General features: G+C 39.5%; 1 protein-coding gene across 15 annotated transcripts in view; it reads left to right on the forward strand.

Annotated features, from left to right (window-relative positions):
- The window catches only part of DOCK4 (dedicator of cytokinesis 4), a 480,689-nt gene that overhangs the window by 351,608 nt on the left and 106,333 nt on the right, over nucleotides 1–22,748 (forward strand). For all 15 annotated transcript variants that reach the window (XM_089917502.1, XM_089917504.1, XM_089917506.1 and 12 more), the window contains 2 exons: nucleotides 6,372–6,564; nucleotides 20,610–20,737. In XM_089917502.1, the coding sequence (XP_089773628.1) occupies nucleotides 6,372–6,564; nucleotides 20,610–20,737 (321 nt within the window). The remainder of the gene's footprint in view (nucleotides 1–6,371; nucleotides 6,565–20,609; nucleotides 20,738–22,748) is intronic.

Genomic DNA, 22,748 nt, shown 5'->3' on the forward strand with positions numbered 1-22,748 from the left:
CTCTTTCATCTCCCTCCCACCCTCCCTATCCCACCCCTCTAGGTGGTCACAACGCACCAGGCTTATCTCCCTGTGCTATGCGGCTGCTTCCCATTAGCTATATATTTTACATTTGGTAGTGTATATATGTCCATGCCACTCTCTCACTTCATCCCAGCTTACCCTTCCCTCTCCCCGTGTCCACAAGTCCATTCTCTACATCTGCATCTTTATTCCTGTCCTGCCCCTAGGTTCTTCAGAACCATTTTTTTCTTTTAGATTCCATATATATGTGTTAGCATACAGTATTTGTTTTTCTCTTCCTGATTTACTTCACTCTTTGACAGACTCTAGGTTCATCCACCTAACTACAAATAACTCAATTTCATTTCTTTTTATGGCTGAGTAATATTCCATTGTATATATGTGCCACATCTTCTTTATCCATTCATCTGTCGATGGACACTTAGGTTGCTTCCATGTCCTGGCTATTGTAAATAATGCTGAAATGAACATTGGGGTACATGACTCTTTTTGAATTATGGTTTTCTCAGGGTATATGCCCAGTAGTGAGATTGCTGGGTCATATGGTAGTTCTATTTTTAGTTTTTTAAGGAACCTCCATACTGTTCTCCATAGTGCTTGTATCAATTTACATTCCCACCAACAGAGCAAGAGGGTTCCCTTTTCTCCACACCCTCTCCAGCATTTATTGTTTGTAGCTTTTTGATGATGGCCATTCTGACTGGTGTGAGGTGATACCTCACTGTAGTTTTGACTTGCATTTCTCTAATGATTAATGATTTTGAGCATACTTTCACGTGTTTGTTGGCAATCTGTATATCTTCTTTGGAGAAATGTCTATTTAGGTCGTCTGCCCATTTTTGGATTGGGTTGTTTGTTTTTTTGTTATTGAGCTGCATGAGCTGCTTGTATATTTTGGAGATTAATCTTTTGTCAGCTGCCTCGTTTGCAAATAGTTTCTCCCATTCTAAGGGTGGTCTTTTCGTCTTGTTTATGATTTCCATTGCTGTGCAAAAGCTTTTAACTTTCAGTAGGTCCCATTTGTTTATTTTTGTTTTTATTTCCATTTCTCTAGGAGGTGGGCCAAAAAGGATCTTGCTGTGATATATGTCATAGAGTGTTCTGCCTATATTTTCCTCTAAGAATTTTATATATAGTGTCTGACCTTACATTTAGGTCTTTAATCCATTTTGAGTTTATTACTGTATATGGTGTTAGGGAGTGTTCTAATGTCATTCTTTTACATGTAGCTGTCCAGTTTTCCCAACACCATTTATTGAAGAGGCTGTCTTTTCTCCATTGTGTATTCTTGCTTCCTTTATCAAAGATAAGGTGACTATATGTGCATGGGTTTATCTCTGGTCTTTCTGTCTTGTTCCATTGATCTATATTGCTGTTTTTGTGCAACTACTATATGTCTTGATTACTGTAGCTTTGTAGTATAGTCTGAAGTCAGGGAGCCTGATTCCTCCAGCTCCATTTTTCTTTCTCAAGATCGCTTTGGCTATTTGGGGTCTTTTGTGTTTCCATACAAATTGTGAAGTTTTTTGTTCTAGTTCTGTGAAAAATGCCATTGGTAGTTTGACAGGCTTACATTGAATCTGTAGATTGCTTTGGGTAGTATAGTCATTTTCACAGTGTTGATTCTTCCTATCCAAGAATATGGTATATCTCTCCATCTGTTTGTATCATCTTTAATCTCTTTGATCACTGTCTTATAGTTTTCTTCATACAGGTCTTTTGTCTCCTTAAGTAGGTTTAATCCGAGGTATTTTATTCATTTGTTGCAGTGGTAAATGGGAGTGTTTCCTTAATTTCTCTTTCAGATTTTTCATCATTAGTGTATAGGAGTGCAAGAGATTGCTGTGCATTTATTTTGTATCCTCCTACTTTACCAAATTCATTGATTAGCTCTAGTAGTTTTCTGATAGCATCTTTGGGATTCTCTATGTATAGTATCATGTCATCTGCAAACAGTGACAGTTTTACATCTTCTTTTCCGATTTGGATTCCTTTTGTTTCTTTTCTTCTCTGATTGCTGTGGTTAAAACTTCCAAAACTATGTTGAATAATAGTGGTGAGAGTCAGCAACCTTGTCTTGTTCCTGATAGTGGAAATGCTTTCAGTTTTTCACCATTGAGAATGATGTTGGCTGTGGGTTTGTCATATATGACCTTTATTTTGTTGAGATAAGTTCCTTCTATGCCTACTTTCTGGAGAGTTTTTATCATACGTGGGTATTGAATTTTGTGGAAAGCTTTTTCTGCATCTATTGAGATGATCATATGGTTTTTATCCTTCATTTTAAGAGGGTGTATAACGTTGGTTGATTTGTGTATATTGAAGAATCCTTGCATTCCTGGGATAAACCCCACTTGGTCATGGTGTATGATTCTTTTAATGTGCTGCTGGATTCTGTTTGCTAGTATTTTGTTGAGAATTCTTGCATCTCTGTTCATCAATGATATTGGCCTGTAGTTTTCTTTTTTTGTGACATCTTTGGTTTTGGTATCAGGGTGATGGTGGCCTCATGGAATGAGTTTGGGAGTATTCCTCCCTCTGCTATATTTTGGAAGAGTTTAAGAAGGATAGGTTTTATCTCTTCTCTAAATGTTTATTAGAATTCTCCTGTGAATCCATCAGGTCCGGGGCTTTTGTTTGTTGGAAGATTTTTTATCACAGTTTCAGTTTCAGTGTTTGTGATTGGTCTGTTTATATTTTCTACTTCTTCCTGGTTCAGTCTCCGAAGGTTGTGCTTTTCTAAGAATTTGTCCATTTCTTCCAGGTTGTCCATTTTATTGGCATATAGTTGCTTGTAGTAATCTTTCATGATCCTTTGTATTTCTGCAGTGTCAGTTGTTACTTCTGCTTTTTCATTTCTAATTCTGTTGATTTGAGTCTTCTCCCTTTTTTCTTCATGGGTCTGACTAATGGTTTAGCAATGTCGTTTATCTTCTCAAAGAACCAGCTTTAATTTTATTGATCTTTGCTCATGTTTCCTTCATTTCTTTTCCATTTATTTCTGATCTCATCTTTATGATGTCTTTCCTTCTGCTAACTTTGGGTTTTTTTGTTCTTCTTTTTCTAATTGCTTTAGGTGTAAGGTTAGGTTATTTATTTGAGATGTTTCTTGAGGTAGGATTGTATCACTATAAACTTCCCTCTTAGAACTGCTTTTGCTGCATCCCATATGTTTTGGGCTGTTGTGTTTTCATTGTCATTTGTTTCTAGGTATTTTTAAATTTCTTCTTTTGTTTCTTCAGTGATCTCTTGGTTATTTAGTAGTGTATTGTTTAGCCTCCATCTGTTTGTATCCTCTACAGTTTTTTTTCCTGTAATTGATATCTGGTCTCATAGCACTGTGATCAGAAAAGATACTTGATATGATTTCAATTTTCTTAAATTTACCAAGGCTTGATTTGTGACCCAAGCTATGATCTATCCTGGAGAATGTTCCATGAACACTTGAGAAGAAAGTGTATTCTGTTGTTTTTGGATGGAATGTCCTATATATATCAATTAAATCCATCTTGTTTAATGTATCATTTAAAGCTTGTGTTTCCTTGTTTATTTTCATTTTGGTTGATCTGTCCATTGGTGGAAGTGGGGTGTTAAAGTCCTGTACTATTATTGTGTTACTTTCGATTTCCCCTTTTATGACTGTTAGCATTTGCCTTATGTATTGAGGTGCTCCTATGTTGGATACATAAATATTTACAATTGTTATATCTTCTTCTTGGATTGATTCTATTTTAAAGTCGATTTTGTCTGATATGAGAATTGCTACTCCAGGTTTCTTTTGATTTCCATTTGCACGGAATATCTTTTTCCATCCCCTCACTTTCAGTCTGTATGTATCCCTAGGACTGAAGTGGGTATCTTATAGACAGCATATGTACAGGTCTTGTTTTTGTATCCATTCAGCCAGTAGATGCCTTTTTGTTGGAGCATTTAATCCATTTACATTTAATGTAGTTATCGATATGTATGTTCCTATTACCATTTTCGTAATTGTTTTGGGTTTGTTATTATAGTTCTTTTCCTTCTCTTGTGTTTCCTGCCTAGAGAAGGTCCTTTAACATTTGTTGTAAAGCTGGTTTGGTGGTGCTGAATTCTCTTAGCTTTTGCTTGTCTGTAAAGATTTTAATTTCTCTGTTGAATCTGAATGAGATCCTTGCTGGGTAGAGTAATCTTGTTGTAGGTTTTTCCCTTTCATCACTTTAAATATGCCCTGCCACTCCCTTCTGGCATGCAGAGTTTCTGCTGAAAGATCAGCTGTTAACATTATGGGGATTCCCTTGTGTGTTATTTGTTGTTTTTCCCTTGCTGCTTTCAATATTTTTTCTTTGTATTTAATTTTTGATAGTTTGATTAGTATGTGTCTTGGTGTGTTTCTCCTTGGATTTATCCTGTATGGGACTCTGTACTTCCTGGACTTGATTGACTATTTCCTTTCCCCTATTAGGGAAGTTTTCAACTATAATCTCTTCAAATATTTTCTCAGTCCCTTTCTTTTTCTCTTCTTCTTCTGGGACCCCTATAATTCGAATGTTGGTATGTTTAATGTTGTCCCAGAGGTCTCTGAGACTGTCCTCAATTCTTTTCATTCTTTTTTCTTTATTCTGCTCTGTGGTAGTTATTCCCAGTATTTAATCTTCCAGGTCACTTATCCATTCTTCTTCCTCAGTTTTTCTGCTATTGATTCCTTCTAGAGAATTTTTAATTTCATTTCCTTTGTTGTTTATCATTGTTTGTTTGCTGTTTAATTCTTCCAGGTCCTTGTTAAACATTTCTTGTATTTTCTCCATTCTATTTCCAAGATTCTGGATTATCTTTACTATCATTACTCTGAATTCTTTTTTAGGTAGACTGCCTATTTCCTCTTCATTTGTTTTGTCTGGTGGGTTTTTACCTTCCTCCTTCATCTGCTGTGGTTTTCTCTGTCTTCTCATTTTGCTTAACTTACTGTGTTTGGGGTCTCCTTTTCGCAGGCTTCAAGTTCATAGTTCCCGTTGTTTTTGGTGTCTGCCCTCAGTAGATAAGGTTGGTTCAATGGGTTGTGTAGGCTTCCTGGTGGAAGGGACTGGTGCCTTTGTTCTGGTGGATGAGGCTGGGTCTTGTCTTTCTGTTGGGCAGGACCGCATTCGGTGATGTGTTTTGGAGTGTCTGTGAACTTATGATTTTAGGCAGCCTCTCTGCTAATGGGTGGTGTTGCGTTCCTGTCTTGCTAGTTGTTTGGCATGGGCTGTCCAGCAGTGGAGCTTGCTGGTCGTTGAGTGGAGCTGGGTCTTAGCATTGAGACAGACATCTCTGGGAGTGCTTTTGTTGATTGATATTATGTGGGGCTGGGAGATCTCTGGTGGTCCAATGTCCTGAACTCAGCTCTTCCACCTCAGAGGCTCAGGCCTGACACCCAGCCGGAGCACCAAGACCCTGTCAGCCACACAACCAGGTTCGTGGGGAGTTTCTTGCCTTTTGGGAAGCCTGAGGTCTTCTGCCAGCATTCAGTAGGTGTTCTTTAGGAGTTGTTCCACATATAAATGTATTTTTCATGTGTTTGTGGGGAGGAAAGTGATCTCCTTGTCTTACTCCTCTTCCATCTGGAAGGTCCTCTCCTAGCCCAGTTTTTAAAGTATGCTCCTCAGGGTTTTATGTTAGCATCTTTTTTTTTCCCCTTAAAATATAATTATCAGGTTTCTTATATAAAGAATATAGACAGTTCTGGGTTTTCAGTATATCTTGAAGAAACCTAAGGAGTTGTTCTAATGATCTTGTTGTTTTGCAGGTGATGAGACTGAAACCTACAGGGTTAAAAAGATTTGTCCAAGGTCACAGAGTTTATTAGAAGCCAAACTAGTCCTGCATATAATATAGGTCTTCTGATGTCCTATGTTTTTTTCTTTAATCATAAATTGAGTGCTTTAGAGAATTAATGTGTTTGGCTTCTTAAAAGTAAATGAGATTTAAACGAGCACTTCAGAAAGCTTCTCCAAAAAGAATGAAACATAAATAATTACAATCCAGGTCTTAGTTGAGCATTCTTTCCATTTGATCATGCTGCATTCTGCTGATTCTCTGGGCATATTGTCCATCATCTTGCTAATGTCAGTAGTTTTACAGAATTTCCCAGTTTTTACTATGTTGTACCTTTGCATATTTTGAAAAGTTGCTCTATTTTGGTACACTTTTTTTCTTTTCTAAATTTTGCCTTTTAACCTTTTTAGTCTTTCTAGTTTCAGTACCAGAAACATTTTACATTCATTTTTCTAGCATTCAAAAATATTTGTCACGATCTTAAACTCACTGACGTTTTATAGCTGATTTCTCAGGTCATATCTGGGAATTGATTTAAATTTCATCTCTTTTAGGCTGTGTTTCTGAGCTCCTTCCCAGCTGTGTACTCGGAGCTGTTGAAGCTCTTTGATGTCCGGGAAGTGGCCAACTTGGTACAGGACACCCTGGGCAGTCTGCCGACCATTGTGCACGTGGATGACGCCCTGCAAGCTGTTAAACTGCAGTGCATTGGCAAAACCGTGGAAAGCCAGCTGTATACAAACCCAGGTAAGGTGCTGGGTCTCTTGGATGAAACAGTGTCTCTAGAAAGCCATTATTTACATTTTGTCCTTATAGGTCAGCAGAAGCAATTAAAAAAAGAAACTAAAAACTTTCTCAAAAGCATTATTTATTTGGATGGTAGAATAAGTTTATTAAATAGGTACAAAAGTATGGCTCTTCAAACTTTATTTCTAGAAAGAATGAAAACTCTAATGATTAAATTATTAATTCTATTCATAACAAGTTGTAGTGTAGGGCATGCTTTTTTTCCTTGCTCTAGATTTTTTTTTTAACATTCAACAAAATTTAACATTTTTCTTTCAAAGATGCTTACAGAGACCTGCTATTATCTTTGTTTATTTGTCTCTTTTGTCCTTAAAAGTTTTCCATCAATTTGTGTTCTGAAACTGGGTGAAAGTTTCAGTGTATTGTCATTTTTTATTTTATCCTAATAGCAAGTGACTAATTACTAAATTGATTTTGTCATAATATCTATTATTAAATCCCATTGCCTCTTGTTTCTTCTGGTTTTTTTTCTGAAAAAAATAATAAAATACCAGTCTCATTTTAAAGTTTAAGAAGTTTCTGTCATTATCACTGAATCAAAAACTTTTAGAAATTCTTCTGAGAATTATGTTTTCACATGAATGCAGAATGTGTGTGTAGTGCAGTATTTTTGAAATGGTGTTTGAAATATATTTAATAAACCTTTTTTACATTATTTTATTGTAAAACATTTTAAACATACAAAGAAGAACAGAGCATAATATGAGTAAATCTCAGCAATATCAGATATTTGCTCTAGGTCTTTAAAGAGATTTGTCATTATAGAAATATTCAGGCCCTCTTGTATATATTCACTTCCTTCATAGAAGTTTCCACTATCAGAGATTCCATTTCTATTTTCTATGCCTTTATTCTATAGCTATAAAAACATTATTTTAACCTCTTGAAAATATTTTCATCTTTTAGTCTTTATATGATGACATGTTGAATGTCATTAAGTAGAGTGCTTCTTTTTGACTAATATTACACTTTTATATTTATCCATGCTATTAGATATAGCTGTAGTTCTTTTTTACTCGTGTATAGTATTCCACTGAGTGTGTGTGTGTGTGTGTGTGTGTGTGTGTGTGTGTATAAAATGGTTAATTTATTTTTTCTCCTGTTGATAGACTGTTAGTATGTTTCTGATTTTTTTTTCTGAAATAAACAATGCTTGAATCAACATGAAAGAAAGTTCAACCTTCTGATTTTTCCACATAAAAACACATCTCATCCTGGAAAAGAGATGTTTCTCATGGTAGTTTTCAAACTCTATCCCTGAGAGCCCTAGAGGTTCTGCTTCAGTGGTTGGGGCTTCTTCCAGGGTTAAGAAAAGGTGGTGTGAAGTGGAAGGGGTTAAGGTCCAGACCAGGCATCCCAATTTGACTAGACTTTCAATTTTTTTTTACCAAACTGAGAAGAGTTCATTCCCCTCTCAGAAGAATAGATGATTTTTACCATATTTCTCCCTCACAGGCCAGATAATTCTTTGTTAGGTTAAAATTTGACACCAAAAGAGCAACACAGGTAATGAAAACTGTTTTCAAATATAAGGAAATTATTTGGGGGGGTTGTGTTCATTAATTGCCCCTGGGAGATGTGTTTTGTCTGTGGGCTCAGTTTCTTATTGATTACTGATGCTCAGGAGGTGGTAGAGAAATCAGAACTTAGGAGAAACAAAAAGTAGCTGCTACAAGCCAGAAGAAAAGATACCAGCTCTCTGTGGGAGGTGATGAGATTATTTAGGGGGCCAGGATAGAGGGACTCAAGAGACCAAGGATGTGTGGACCCTGGAGGGTCTGTGCTTGTGATCTGGAGGAGAGGCTCAGAGCCAGTGCTGGGATTTAGTGATGGTGACACTGGTGTGGAGGAGGAGGGGGAGGTGGGGGAACCTGCCTCTCATGATATGTGGGACAGTCACCATGGAGGATAATTATGGGGAAGCATAAACTTTTGGGAAGCAAAGCAGCTCCCGATCAATGGAACACTTAGAAGCATGTGCAGATGTTAGTAAGAGGGTCGACTTCTGTCAGTGCCCCAGGAAGATAGAATTAGCTTGCTGTTTAGTGACTCACTACTGAGGAAAATAGACTGTCGTCATGTATAAATGGCAGAGCGCATCTGGAAGGAGGCCATCTTCATGGAGAAAAACAGCAGGCATTTCTGAGAGCCTTCCAAGGCTCAAACTACCCTCTATTTAAATCACATGGGACCCAGCAATAGTGTTAGCAAACCTAGAAAGTACTTCTAGTGACTCTGAAATTCTAAGTCAGAAACTGTGGACTTGGGGGATAGATGGAGCACATCTGTGTAGTCCGGTTGAAAGATGAGATACTGGAGGCAAAGATGTGCAGTGCAAATCATTGGCTCCTTAGACCGTGTCAAAGAACCAGGTAGGAGGTCTTGGCTGGTGGTTAAGAGGAGAGTGTGAACCCTACAAGGGCCATGGCAAATCTCACAAAAATAAGCAGATTCTGTCTAATCGGAAGAAGAGGGACAATATAAAACTGTAACTAAGGGCATTGTGTGGGTGCAGAGAACCATAGTAAGAGAGGCTCTGGTAGAGAACAACAGGTAAAGGGATTAAGTCTAATACATTTGACCTCTACTTAAATTAAAAAAAAAAAAGTACACACACTTCTTAAAACAAGGAAAGGAGTTTTTATAAAGGGAGTTTGGAATTTGGTTGCCCCAGTTTTGTCTTATTTCCCCCAAAATACCTATAACCAAATGACAGAGAATGGGTAAGTATTGCCTAGGAAGCATAACCAAAAAAAGAATAGCATCACCAAAATACGGTGAAATCAGACTCGTGTTTTACATATAGTTTTGGCCTCTTAGTTTCCTATTGATGCTACAACAACTACCACAAACTTAGTGGATTAATGTAACTCAAATTTCTTATGTTACATGTCTGTAGGGCAGAAGTCCAAAATGCTTCTCACTGGGCTAAAATCAGGGTGTCAACAGAGTGACGTTCCTTTGTATAGTGTCTAGAGGACAATTCGTTTTCTTGCCTTTTACAGCTTCTAGAGGCCACCTGCATTCCTTGGTTTGTGGCCCCCTCCTTCATCTTTAAAGCCAGCAGTGTAGCGTCTTCACATCTCCCTCTGACTCTGTCTAGCTGCTTTCACTTGTAAGGACCCCTATGTTTACATGGTGCCCACCTGGATAATCTCCCTATCTCTACATCCTTAATTTAATCATTTCTGCAAAATCTCTTTCATCTAACATATTCTTTTCACATAACATATTCACAGGTTCTGAGAATTAAGATGTAGATATCTTTGGGGGCAACTGTTTATTCTGCCTACTACATATGGGTAAAACAAACAGTTCAGAAGCAGTGTGATGGCGTAGAAGGTCAAAAACACTCAGAAGTCTATGAATTTTATTTACTTATTGAAAGTAAAATAAATGGAACACAAAGTGCTGCATTCATGTAAGTACACACATCTTGGCCAGATGGAAGTTACAAATGACACTTTTCTGATTAAAATTATAAATCTGAACAGGGCAAAATAAAGTAGGGATAAGTATGTTACAGGGTATCAACTGGCTATGTATTCAGCTGAAGACAAAGTACTTAATTCTTGACTGCCGTAATGACAGTTCCATTTCTCAGGACATGGTGTATGGCAAAGATAATTGCTACTCTGAGCTGAATTCTGATTAGCAAAGATGAACTGGTTAGTGATAGAGAAGTGAGAAGAATCTGAGAAAGTGACCTCATTTTCTGGGGGTTCATATTAGCTAGAAAGGAATGTGGAGCACAATTGACCCACACTTTAAGAAAATAAATTTCAAAACATTTTGGAGAACAAAACTGTAGATGTTACAAGCCCCTAGGAAAGAGAGAAAGTTCTGAAAGTTGGCTTAGTACTAGAATCCTATATTAGGGTTCTGCAGAGAAGCAGACCCAATAGTGTATGTTTGTGTGCATGTGTGTATGTGTGTGTAAGGAGATTTATTATAAGGCATTGCCCCATGTGCTTATGGAGGCTGAGAAGTTCCAAGGTCTGCAGTTGGCAAGCTGGAGACTCAAGAAAGCAGATGGTGTCGTTCCAGTCTGAGTCCCAAGGCCTGAAAACCAGGAGAGGTGATTGTATAAATTCCAGTCTAAATCTGAAAGCAGGAGAGGATGGACTTCTTAGCTGAATGACAGGCAGGGAGAGTAAACCCTCCCTTACTCCACCTTTTCTTGTATGCAGGGCTTCAACGGATTAGATGAGGCCCACCCACATTGGGGAGGACAATCTGCTTTACTTTGTCTACCAAATCACATGTTATTCTCATCCAGAAACACTCACACAGACACACCCAAGATAATGTTTAACCAAATATCTGGGCTCTCATGGCACAGTCAAATTGACATATAAAAGTAACCATTACAAATCCCAAGGAGAAAAAAAGTGGAGGAGACACACAAAGGAAGCAGCATGGTTGCAGAATACCTCTAGTTGAGCTTAGATTAGAAATTAATACATACAGAATACAAGGTCAGCACCACAAAAGGGAATGAAAAAAGCGATAGGAGGGTTCAAGCCATCTTGGGTTAAGGGCCAAGGGGCAGCCTCAGGGCTGGAGGCATTCCACAGCCAGGCAGGACTGAGTCAACCCCTTTGAGCTGCACCCTCAAGGTGAGAGTCTAGGGCATCTGGCCAGACCTGAAAGACTTAGCTCAGATTTAGAATTTAAGCAGGTTGTTATTTGATGTCTAAATCATGTGGGGTCCAGTCAGATGTACTTAAGGTATAAAAGTTGAACAACTGACTTTTCCCTTTTTCCCCACAATTCTATTCTTCCTGTTTTTTGAAGGCCAGGAAAAGGTCTCAATGATGTTGGAGAAGACAGCTTTAGCAATGGCAAAAAGAGTAGATTTGAAGTATAGAGGTTGGGGCAGGGAAGTGTGGAGAGCGGGAGCAGAGGGATGGTTTAAGCAATGGGGGTGAGAGGGCAGGTGCTGAGTCTTCTCAGACAGCAAGGTCAGGCTCTGGGGGACTGTGGTTTTGCATCAGATTTGCACTGGGCTCCATTGCTTGTCACTTGAATTGTTCAGCAGAGGTCTGTAGTCATTGCTGAGCTATTTGCTTGCTAAGAAAAAGTTATATACATTTCTGCTTTGGGATAATTGAGCAGTTTATCAGGCAAACCTCAGCGCAGATAATAGAGGTGAGCATAAGTGCACTGAGTGTGTAATGACGAGAAACATGACAGTGCTACTTTCTTTTCCTACAAAATAATCAGATTTCTTAGGGTAGGGATTTCTTAAGAAAGCATCCAAAAGTCATTTTTTTTTTCCTTTTCACCAGAAACTCCTCGGCCCCTGTTAGGTCTTTTGTGGATTTGATACAAGGCTGCAATGAAAGTAAAGGAGAGAGGGAGGAAGGTGGACTATTAGACTATTTTTACAGTTTATTCTGGGAATGAATGCCTCCACCTCCCCATTCCACCTCCCATTTTAGGCCATAATATAAAGGAAGGATGTGTGATGGTTTATCTATTAATTTGACAACTTTAAGAGGGAAATATTACTACAGTTGACGGATGCCTGGTACCTTTTATTTCTTAGAACTATAGTTAAAGCATAATTGAGTATTGACTTCTCTGGCACTGCAAGTGATTAAATTTCTTTCACTTTTGAAAATGCCATTTGCTTAAAGCTTTTCTATTAGCCAGAGCTTGCACTGTAGTAGATGCGCCTTATAAAGATGAGCAGAGTTGCATGAATAAGGGCTGCTCTTTTTCCCTAGAAGTAGAATGATAATGCAGGACCACTGGAAGAAGTGTAAAGACCTTAGTCTTTTTAATGTAGATTTCATGTTGGTTAGCCAATATAAAAATAGGGTTTTTTTGTTTTTTCTTTTAAAAATCCCCTGAGACCTCAAGAAAGCCTTTGTTAAAATATCCTTAGTGTTTTGCCCCCTCTAGTCTCAATTCCTTCATCCACTCCCTGCTCACTGCCCTTATCTGTGTTTTCCCCCAGGTCCCCTTGCTCAAAGTGGAAAAACTTAGGAGCGAAGGCCTTTCTGGGTGGCCTCCACCATCAGGGAGCTCTGAAAGCACTTGCTGAGAGTTTCATAGTTTTCATAGTTGTTCAATCTCTATACTTGGCTTTTATTAAAGATTTGCACACATAAAATTTTTAAGGTGTATATATTAGTTAAAACCATGTTAAAGTGCAGGTTCTTAAAGAAGTACTTAGAAAGGGGCTTCTTTGGAAAAGAATTTCCATATCTTTCCCTAGAAGAGAAAAAGATAAAATTAGGAGTTTTAGGTAATGCGCCACTCTGAACATAGAACTTAAGGTGAAAAATATGCATCACCAAAATCGTAGCCAACCCTAAGTTTTATCTGTGGCGTTTGAAAATAAAGGTAAATGTACATATTTTGGGCTACTCACCATCCAATTTCAACTCTGTTCTCTGACCTTGTTTCTGACCTCTTCAATACCGATTGAATGAGCAAGCACATTTCTGGAGAAAGGGGGAACCCCTATCTTTTCATTTCTTATCTGTCACTCAGTCACATATGCACAGATTTCCGGGGGGTGGGGGAGCAGAGCCGGGATGTGTGTCTTGTTTCCAATGCCACAAGCAGCTGCCGTGGTTTGCGTTGAAGTATGGTGTTAGGAATGGCTGCTTTCTGCTGGGCGCCCAGGGCGAGTGCCGGCCCGTGGAGTTGCTGCAAACTGGACTGTGATAATGTGATGTGCAACCTACTTACTTCCCATTTAAGCTGGGTTAAAACACGAACACAGAAATGTCAGGTCCATTTCAGTTGCCTTTCAGATCCAGTAGAACTCATGGTGTAGCTCATTCATTCATTCAACAAATGTTCATTGTGAGCAGACCCCATTCCAGGTATTAGATTACAAGTAATGTAGCAAATTACAATACAGTCTATGTGGCAACTCTCCACCTAGAGACCTCAGAGTCGTTCCTGAAGCCCTCTTCTCCCTTTGCCCTTCGTCTCCACCTACCACCACCACTGCTCTTGGGCCTCCACAGCGTCTCGCATGCCCAGCCATTTCTCCCCTCCCCAGCTCCCACCTCTCCATACAGACTGCCGCCTGCTCTGACCTGCCTCAGTGGTTTCTGTACTTTTTCCCCATATCTCCTTTCTCCTGTCCATCTGTGTAGCCATAGTTCCCTTTCAGAAACTCATACACTCCAGGCCTTGTGATCTGGCCCGGCCCACCTGCCTGGTGCCATCTCCATATTTCTTCACTCTGCTTGGAACCCACTTTCTCCTCTTCCTTTCTGACTCTAGTTGACCCCCATGCACCCTTCAGGGCTCAGTTGAACTCTCATTTCTCCAGAAATCTTCTATCTGCCTCGCCCACCCCATTATTACTCCCATTCTTTGGCTTTTTACTTCTTGGATAACCTAACACATCTGTAATAACTAAAGAATTGGTGATTTAGTTGTTTAATGTCTGTCTCCTACCCTCATCCCAGAAGGAAAGCCTCAGAGAGCAGGGGCTATATTTATCTTGATGACAGTTCTATCTTAGCTTCTGTAACAGTACCTGGTACCTAATAGTTGCTTGATAAACGTTTCGTGAATACTAGGTACTGGGTCATGGCTAGGGATCAGGATGGAGCAGTGATAGCTATTGAATAAATGATGTGCATTAAAGAAGGAAAGTTTTATTACAAAAGCAACTTTTGAGCTAAGGTTGAGCATGAACATGACAACAGAACAGTGTTCAGTGCTGGAGTCCCAGACCAGGAGCAGAGCACAGTTGACAAAAGTAAAAAATACACCTAAGGCCAGACCTCCTTGTGCTGGTAGCCCTGTGGCAGGCATTAAAAGAAATACGAGACTTCTAACCTCACTCCCAAAAGAGATCAAGAAATCACTAAGAGAAGACAGGTGAACACAGATAAAGGCACTTTCCCACTGATGGATACTTTGCATTCCTTCGGATTTTGCTTTAGGTGCGGGGTGTGGGAGGGGATTGAATCCACTGGGTAAGAATCACACAGAGAGATCATCCTTAGCCCTGTATTTTGTTTTCTTCTGTGATCCTGACTTTGTCTGCCTGGCATGTAGCCCCTAAGTCATCTGTGATCCTTTCCATTCTGAATGTTGTCTGTCCTCTAATGTCTGAAGGGCTTGTTTGCAGGTTCTGTTGCTATCTGTAACATTGGCAGTTCAATTCCTGGTGGCTTTGATGACAAAGACCTAACCCAGCTCTGATTTCAGGGCTTCCTGTGCGGCTGGTGCTTCCCTGCAGCCAGCAGCTCTGCTACATGCAAAGCTGTGCCACAGCTGGACCTCCTGCCCACCTGGTTTACCATCTCCCCGTCCTGAGGCTGCCACAGAGCAGCTGCTTAGGTGTCCTTGCTGATGTCCAGCCCACGCTGGGACAGTTTGTGGAGAGTGGCCAGCAACCCTGCATGCCACCACAGGACTCACAGACCTCACTCCCGTGGGGACAGATGGCTACAGGGATTGTTGTCTAAAGCTTTGTTGATAGAGGAGGCAAAGATGACGACTTTCCTCGAAATCAACCACAAGGAGGAAATTCATCAGCATTTTTTAGCTGCTTCTCCTCCTTCCTAGCCCCACGCCCATTGGAAATTGCTATCAGGAGCTGGCTTTATCCACTCAAGTGTGTACAGGCAAAACAGAAAGTGAGACACGATACAGTGAGCTTTATATGAGATACATAATATGAGTGTTTTGACCCTTTCAAGGATAGAAGCTGTATAACGGATACTGTTGTTAAATGTTTAGGAAGTTAGTGTCTGTTCAACTATGGGTTTCCTTTTTTCTTTTTTTAATTAATTAATTAATTTGGGGGGGCTGCATTGGGTCTTCGTTGCTGCACTCGGGCTTTCTCTAGTTGCAGCGAGCCGGAGCTACTCTTCAATGTACTGTGCTGGCTTCTCATTGCGGTGGCTTCTCTTGTGGAGCACGGGCTCTAGGAACATGGGCTCAGTAGTTGTGGCTCGCGGGCTGTAGAGCACAGGCTCAGTAGTTGTGGCGCACGGGCTTAGGCACTCCGTGGCATGTGGGATCTTCCCAGACCAGGACTCAAACCCGTGTCCCCTGCATTGGCAGGCGGATTCTTAACCACTGCTCCACCAGGGAATTCCCTTCTATTTCCTTTGAGCCTTCTTGATGAATCCAGGTATTTTCTTTTAAAGGTAAGCGTTAACATTTTAACCAGTCAGCTTGTTTGGCATTTACCCATCCATTCTATCCTGTGCATTGGCTGATACTGCCCTACTAATGGAGAAGCAGCAGATCTACACACCACACATGAATTATTTGTCTACCTTACTTACTTTTTTGGCAGTAGAGATTTTCTTAACAGTTGGCTGCAAATTGAATTTTTAGAAATCAAATCCCACTGGCTGCAAGAACATATCAGATAAGCTTTATCTTCCTTTCTAATTAAGCATCACTAGACAGTGACTCCTGTCATTTAAGCTTTCAGTTTCCTTTTCTTGGTTCTTTTTCTCAAGTAATTGATTTGTAAATAAGTATTTAAGTTCCCCGGTCACGCTTCCTGTTGAAAGGAAGCCTGCAATGAATTATTTTACAAGTTTGGGTTTTAATACTCCGTGTTCGTTTTCTTAAAGTGAAGTGTGCCTGTGCCTTATGTGGTTTGTTTTGATGGTGAACCTAAGGCCATACCTCCTTGTGCTGGTAGCCTGGTGGCAGGTGTTAAAAGAAATATGAGACTTCTAACCTCACTCCTAAAAGAAATAAAGAAGACAGTAAGAGAAGACAGGCAAACGCTGCTGAAGGCCCTTTCCGAATCGTGAACACTTTGTTTGCATTTCTTATGATTTTCATTAGGATACAGGGTCATATACTTTTTCACCCATGGATATACCTTATTTTATTGTCTAGGAATCCAGTGCATGGTTAAACTGAGTGGGTGAAATTGGCCATCCTTGTCTTATTTTTGATCTTAAGGAGAAAGCATTCATCCAATCTTCTACTATTATTATGTTAGCTAATGGCAGGCATTTCATTAATGCCCTTTATCAATTTGAGAAAATTACCTTCTATTCTTATCTTCCTGACAGCTTTTATCATTAATGGATGCTGAATTTTGCATTTTTCCTACATCTACTGCTAATATGGTGAATTATATTGATTGATTGACTTTCAAATGTTAAATCAATTTGCATTCCCAGGATAAATCCTATTTAATCATTGTGTGTTTGTGTGTGTGTGTGTGTTATGTTAAAATTTTATAAGGATTTTTGCATCTGTGTTGATGAGAAATGTCAAATCTGTAGTTTTGTCTTGTAATGTCTTTGGCTAATTTCGGCATAGATAGTGCTGGCCTCATAAAATGAGTTAGTTGTATCCCCTGTTTATTCTATTTTCTGGGAGGATTTGTGCAGACTTGATACTCTTTCTTCCAATAATTGCTTCATAGAATTCATAGAAGCCACCTGAGTCTAGAATTCTCCTTGTAGGCTCTTAACAGCAAGTTCAGTTTCTTTAATAGGTATAGAGTTATTTAGATTATCCACTTTTCCTTGAATGAGTGAAGTGGAATTATAATTTATTGCAAACTCTTTATAAGACACATGGTTTTTTATAAACCAAAATTAATCCATTTGAATTGTTGCACAGATGACATCTTTTAGAAAATCAAGCAGAGCAGGACAGGGGCTGGGGCATTTGTAAGTACACATCTCATAAATAATATGCCCATCATTGGCCCCCGGTAGGCACAATTTTGTGCTCATGACATCATGTTGAAAAATAAACCTTCAGGACAATAAGCGTATTCACTGTTACTTTTTCAAAAGATTGAAATATATACTGCATAAGTCAATTTTTAGATTACTGTTACCTTACTATTTCAAATACTAATGGCAAGTTAGAGATCGAGATAAGACTTCCATTTAAGGGAGGATTGACACATGTGTTTATTATTCACAGACTGACTCACTGAAACTTATTTGTAGCCCCCGAATCAGTACTGTGGCACTTTTATGTTCATTCACGGGCACGTGCAGAGTAGTGAGCACTTTGAGTTCCGGGATGCACACATTCCCAGCTGAGGTCGAGTAAGGCGATGCTCTGCTTCCGTTTCCACTCGCGTGGGGATGAGCAGAGGGCAGAGGCAGCAGAGGGCAGGAAGCTCCAGCTCTGGGGCCAGTTTAATTCCCAACTCTTATCCCTGTTAGTGGGGCTCCCTCAGGCAGGTCACTTCACACTTCTGAACCTCGTTTCCTCTTTTGTAAAATAAAGAAAATAGAATCTACCTTGATGAGTTGATTTTAGGATTTCAGACTGTAATCTCTGTGAGGTATACACAAGTACCTATATATTTCTCCTAGGAGAAATGATTCCCTTTTCGCCATTTCACTGTTCCCAGTGACTTTTTAGGAATGAACTACCATGCATAAGAGGAAATCAACTCTATGTATCTTTCTTCCCTGATGAAAGTGAATATGAATATGAGCTTTAGATGTTAAACAAACCTTGCTTTTAAGATAAACCTCATCTGGTCCTGAAGTAATACTTATTTTATATATTGCTGGCATTGATTTGCTAAACTTTTGAATTGTGGTTTCGTATCTATGGTCAGTAAAGGAATTTTAAAAAAATATGGAATCTCACAAGTTCAGGAGAGTGGGAGAGGAGATGGCAACACATAAGAGATATCAACAGTTTTACAAAGTCTGACAGCAGACAAGAGAAGGCTGAAACACAGACAGGTTTATGGAGTTGGAGCAGAGCCAAGAAACAAACTAGTTTATACCACAGAATTGCAGAAAACTCAGGATGGTATCAGAAAGGATCAGGAATTGAAAATATGAGGTATCTCTGAAGATTAAGGGTGCTAGAAATTTTTTAAATCTTTAGAAGGAATATTTAGTATCCCACTCCACCCTACCTCAATCCCTCCTCTATTTTAGCAAAAAATGGAAAGTTTACTCTCTAGAGTAAGTCAATGAGACATGCCTGGATTCAGAAGAATCAGACAATGCTAAATTTGGGGGGTGAGGCTCCACACTGTAAGCAGATTAAACAGAGGGACCCCTGCCAGCCACTTCCCCACCAGCCACTTACCATCTTGATTCCACATCACCCAGAAAATGATGGGTTCATGCTCCCCAGAGAGGAGATTAGCAGATTTCTCTCTGGAGAAACTGACCAGCCCAAGAGCAGACATCTCAGATTCTGAAATTTGGGGGTCCCCTGATGGAACATCTGCATGTCTCTCCTCCCTGTGGTGAAGCCTCACCAGTCCACAAGCTTACCTAGGCACACAGGTATTTTTTTTTTCCCAGTTAGCATTTCAGCACCTCACTTGAAAAGATGAAGGGACAATAAAAGATCACCAAATACTGGAGAAAAACCTCTAATGTGAAAGGCAGAGGCCCAAAGGAAGAAACAAACAAACAAAGAGAACTTGAAAGACAAAGATAATTAAGGGAGAAGAAAAATCAAAAAGTTGTCTCTGATTTCCCCAGAGAGAGAAGATAGCGTATCCATGAAACAAGAATGGAAAGCTATAAAGAGATCATTCAGAGAAATAAAGACGAATGGCTGCATAATGAAAATGCAACACCTCTTGTTTGAAAGTTATTAAGAATTTCATGATGGCTGCGGCACATCATTACACCAAGTGTCGCCTGAAAAACAAAACAAAACAAACAAAAAAAAACGCACAACCCCAGAGCTGTGAGTTAAGTTTTATTTGGAGCAAAATGAGGACCATAGCCCAGGAGACAGCCTCCCAGATAGCTCTGAGGAACTGCTCTGAAGGTAGCAGGGGAGGTCAGTATATATGTGATTTTGGCGGGCGAAGGGGGATATGTGCAGTCAAGCACACGTTTTGGTAGGAGGTGGCTGCTAAGCACACGTCTCTGTTAATGATTTTAGTGCCTTTCTAGATATGAGAAGATGTAAGAAATTGGGCTCATAAAATCTTGTGAAAAATATCTAACTATCTGAAGGCCTGTTGTGCCAGTTTTTCCCAGAGCACAGAGTGCTTCATTCCTTATCTCCACCCTGAACTCCTTTCAGGGCATGTTGAGGGTCAGCGACTGCAGTGGCTAGTGACTTCATCCGTGTAGAGGCAGATGGCGAGAAACAATTTTTTGTCCACACAAGCGCGGGGCCTTTGTGGGCACAGGGATCTGTGTGACTGCACAGGTTGTACGGCCACAACACTGGACTTGAAAATGAGAAGGACACTTGGAGATTAACTATATGATAGTGTAAATAAGAAAATTGAATAGAGGAGTTGGAAGGTAAAGTAAGGAAATTGCCCAGAATTTTAGACAGAAGATGAAAGAAATATTCAAGAAAAGTAGAAGACAGCTGAAGAGATTCATGACGTGAATGTAGTCAGAGTTCCAGACAGAGGACAGAAGAAATAGTGGGAAAGAAATAATCCTAGAAATAATTCAAGGCAAGTTCCCAGCACTGAAGGACATGGGTTTATAGAGTTAAAGAGTCAAGGCAAGTCAAATAGTCATGAAAGTTTGAATTACCAAGAATAATTTCCTGAAAGCTTTCAGAGAGAGAAAAACAAAAATACAACAAAAATCTGATCTTGGACAAAGGGTTGGAAGTCAGGGTAACAGCAAACGCAAAGTGTTCATTTAGCCAGAAATTGTATACAGCTCTTTTGAGAGGCTGGGGAGAAGAAAAGGGGGTGAAAAAACTAAATTCTCATCTACCATATTAGGAAGTCAGTAGATGATCCGTCTCAATGAAAAATCTGGAAATAGCAAGAGAAGTGTGCCATTTAGGTATTGGGAAGTAAAAAAAAACAAAAAAACCAAAAAAACACCTATTTCAATAAAAGAGTCAAAGGTCTCGCAAGTGCAGGAATCATGGGTTGGGGAAGAGACTACTGTTTTTCAATATCAACCTTGTAGAGCTAGTACCTTTCTAACTACATGTATTAATAATTTAGCAATTAAAATTAGATGAAAGAGTAGATAAGGATTTGCACGAGGTTTGCACGGGACTCTTCCATGTGACACTAATGCTTCTTCTCCCTCCAGATTCCCGGTATATTCTCTTACCTGTCGTGTTACATCACCTCCACATGCACTTGCAAGAACAGAAGGACCTGATCATGTGCGCTCGGATCCTTAGCAACGTATTTTGTCTCATCAAGAAAAATAGCTCAGTAAGTAAATACAGGTTATAAGATGTAGTTCCCATCAAATGGCTTCTGGAAATAAAATTTTAAAAGTCTTCAGATAAACCACACCAAAGAGTCATCCTTTGAGACTCTCACTTTTATTTCCAGCTGCGTTGGACTTTTTACTTTTCTTCTAAAGGAATGTTTTTTTAACCTTGTGGGATCGCTGTAACCCCAAATAACCTGGGTTTCCTAAACTTGTATTTCAAGAAGGAACTGAATACCCAATGAGAAAAATTAGAAATCTCAAAGCCTCCCACATGTGTCTTTAATCTTGATGAATGCTCTGTGGCGAGAATAAATTATTGCTTGCAAAGACAGCCTGTTTGGGCCCATTATGTGAAAGATTGCATGATGATGGTCCAAGCTTGGCCGTGAGCCTTGGGCCCAGCCCCGTGGAGATAGAGAAAGCAAAGGAGAGCCTCAGGAGCCTGGGGGTATCTTGCACCACAACTGTTACTCACCCGACAGTAATCACTCAATTGTTATGGCTTTAGGAATTCCTGTCGTGTTCCTGACTCTGGAGGCAATACAATTGCACTAGACAATGCAATGTCAATAGAGAAAAACCACATGCTTGCTTATAAACAGGGACAACTCGGAGTATGCATGTTCATGGCTCAGGGGTCTGATGTGAAGTCAACATATGAAGTATGCCCTATTCAGTTCTGTCAATCTGCATCTGTTCACTAAGGAGCCTCATCCGTAACAAGCTTTACAAAGCAGGGTTTGGCAGTGAGTGCTAAGATTCATTTCTCTGTCTCCGTTTTACTGCTATGCTACAGTTTCCCCATTTTTGTTCCTCTGACTTATGACCTTCTGAAGAGCTCAGCAGTCAGCTGACATGGACTTCCAGTGGAAGTGGTGGAGATAGGGCCCCAGTGCTGTGGGAACAGAGTTGGCCCTTGAGAGAAAAAGGCCAGAAGCTCTGTGTCTAAAAGTGTAGTACAATAGCACAGGGAACTCTACTTAATACACTGTGGTGAACTAAATGGGAAGGAAATCTAAAAAAGAGGGGATGTATGTATATGTATAACTGATTCATTTTGCTATACAGTAGAAACTAACACAACATTGTAAAGCAACTATACTCCAATAAAAATTAATTGAAAAAAATAAATAAAAGTATGGTATAAGACACCTGCATGGGAAGGACCATTGCTTTTTACACACCCAATTGAATAAAGCATAGCTACGCTGGGCCTAGTTAGAATGTTTTTGCTAACTCTTAATTGCTGAGAGTTAAAAGTGAGTTCAAAAGTTCACTGCAGAAAACTGAAAACATCAGGTGATAGTAGAGGTGATTTTTTTTTTTTTTCTCCCATTTCATTGTTAAAGTTGCAGTCAATTTTTGTACTTATCTGATAAGGAATTCAGAGCAGAAACTCTGCTCTGGGGGAAAATCCTTAGTAGTTTTCTTACAAGTGTAAGAAAGTTAATCATAAAATCCTAGCCAAAAAGCTCTTTTAAACTCATACTTTCTAAAAGTTTTCTTTGCAAAGGCAATCTCCTTGGTACAAAGTATTTGTAATCATAGTGCTTCGTCTGGTGCAGGTATAATAACTCAAATCCACTACATACAGTCAGTGCAGAGCAATTTGCATTTCTCGCTCAAGTCCTGGGGGCTTAGATAGTACTAATTTTGCTTTGGGGAAGCAGTCCCACCATGACCAATGACATTAAGTCCAGTCTGTAACTAACAGTATTCACCCAGACTGAATGCTGTTTGCTAACCTTTACATGTAGGGATTTTAAAAAATCATTTTTATAGAAATAGTCATTTGTACTTAAAATAGAGTTTTGGAAAATGACCTGTGCAACTCCAGTGATGAGAAGAGTAAATGTAAGCACAAACTGAAATCAAAAAATTATAATTTTTCTTAAAACCAAGAGGGACGTTTAGCGAAGAATCAGGCCCAGAAAGGTAAACTGACTTGCACAGGGACACACACCATGTTAGTGACATAGCTGGTGTTCTGAATTAGTCTGGGGTGCT

Source organism: Delphinapterus leucas, chromosome 9 (assembly GCF_059928025.1).
Source record: "Delphinapterus leucas isolate spDelLeu-1000000601 "Yukka" chromosome 9, BTC_Dleu_Yukka2, whole genome shotgun sequence".
Lineage (NCBI taxonomy): Eukaryota > Metazoa > Chordata > Mammalia > Artiodactyla > Monodontidae > Delphinapterus > Delphinapterus leucas.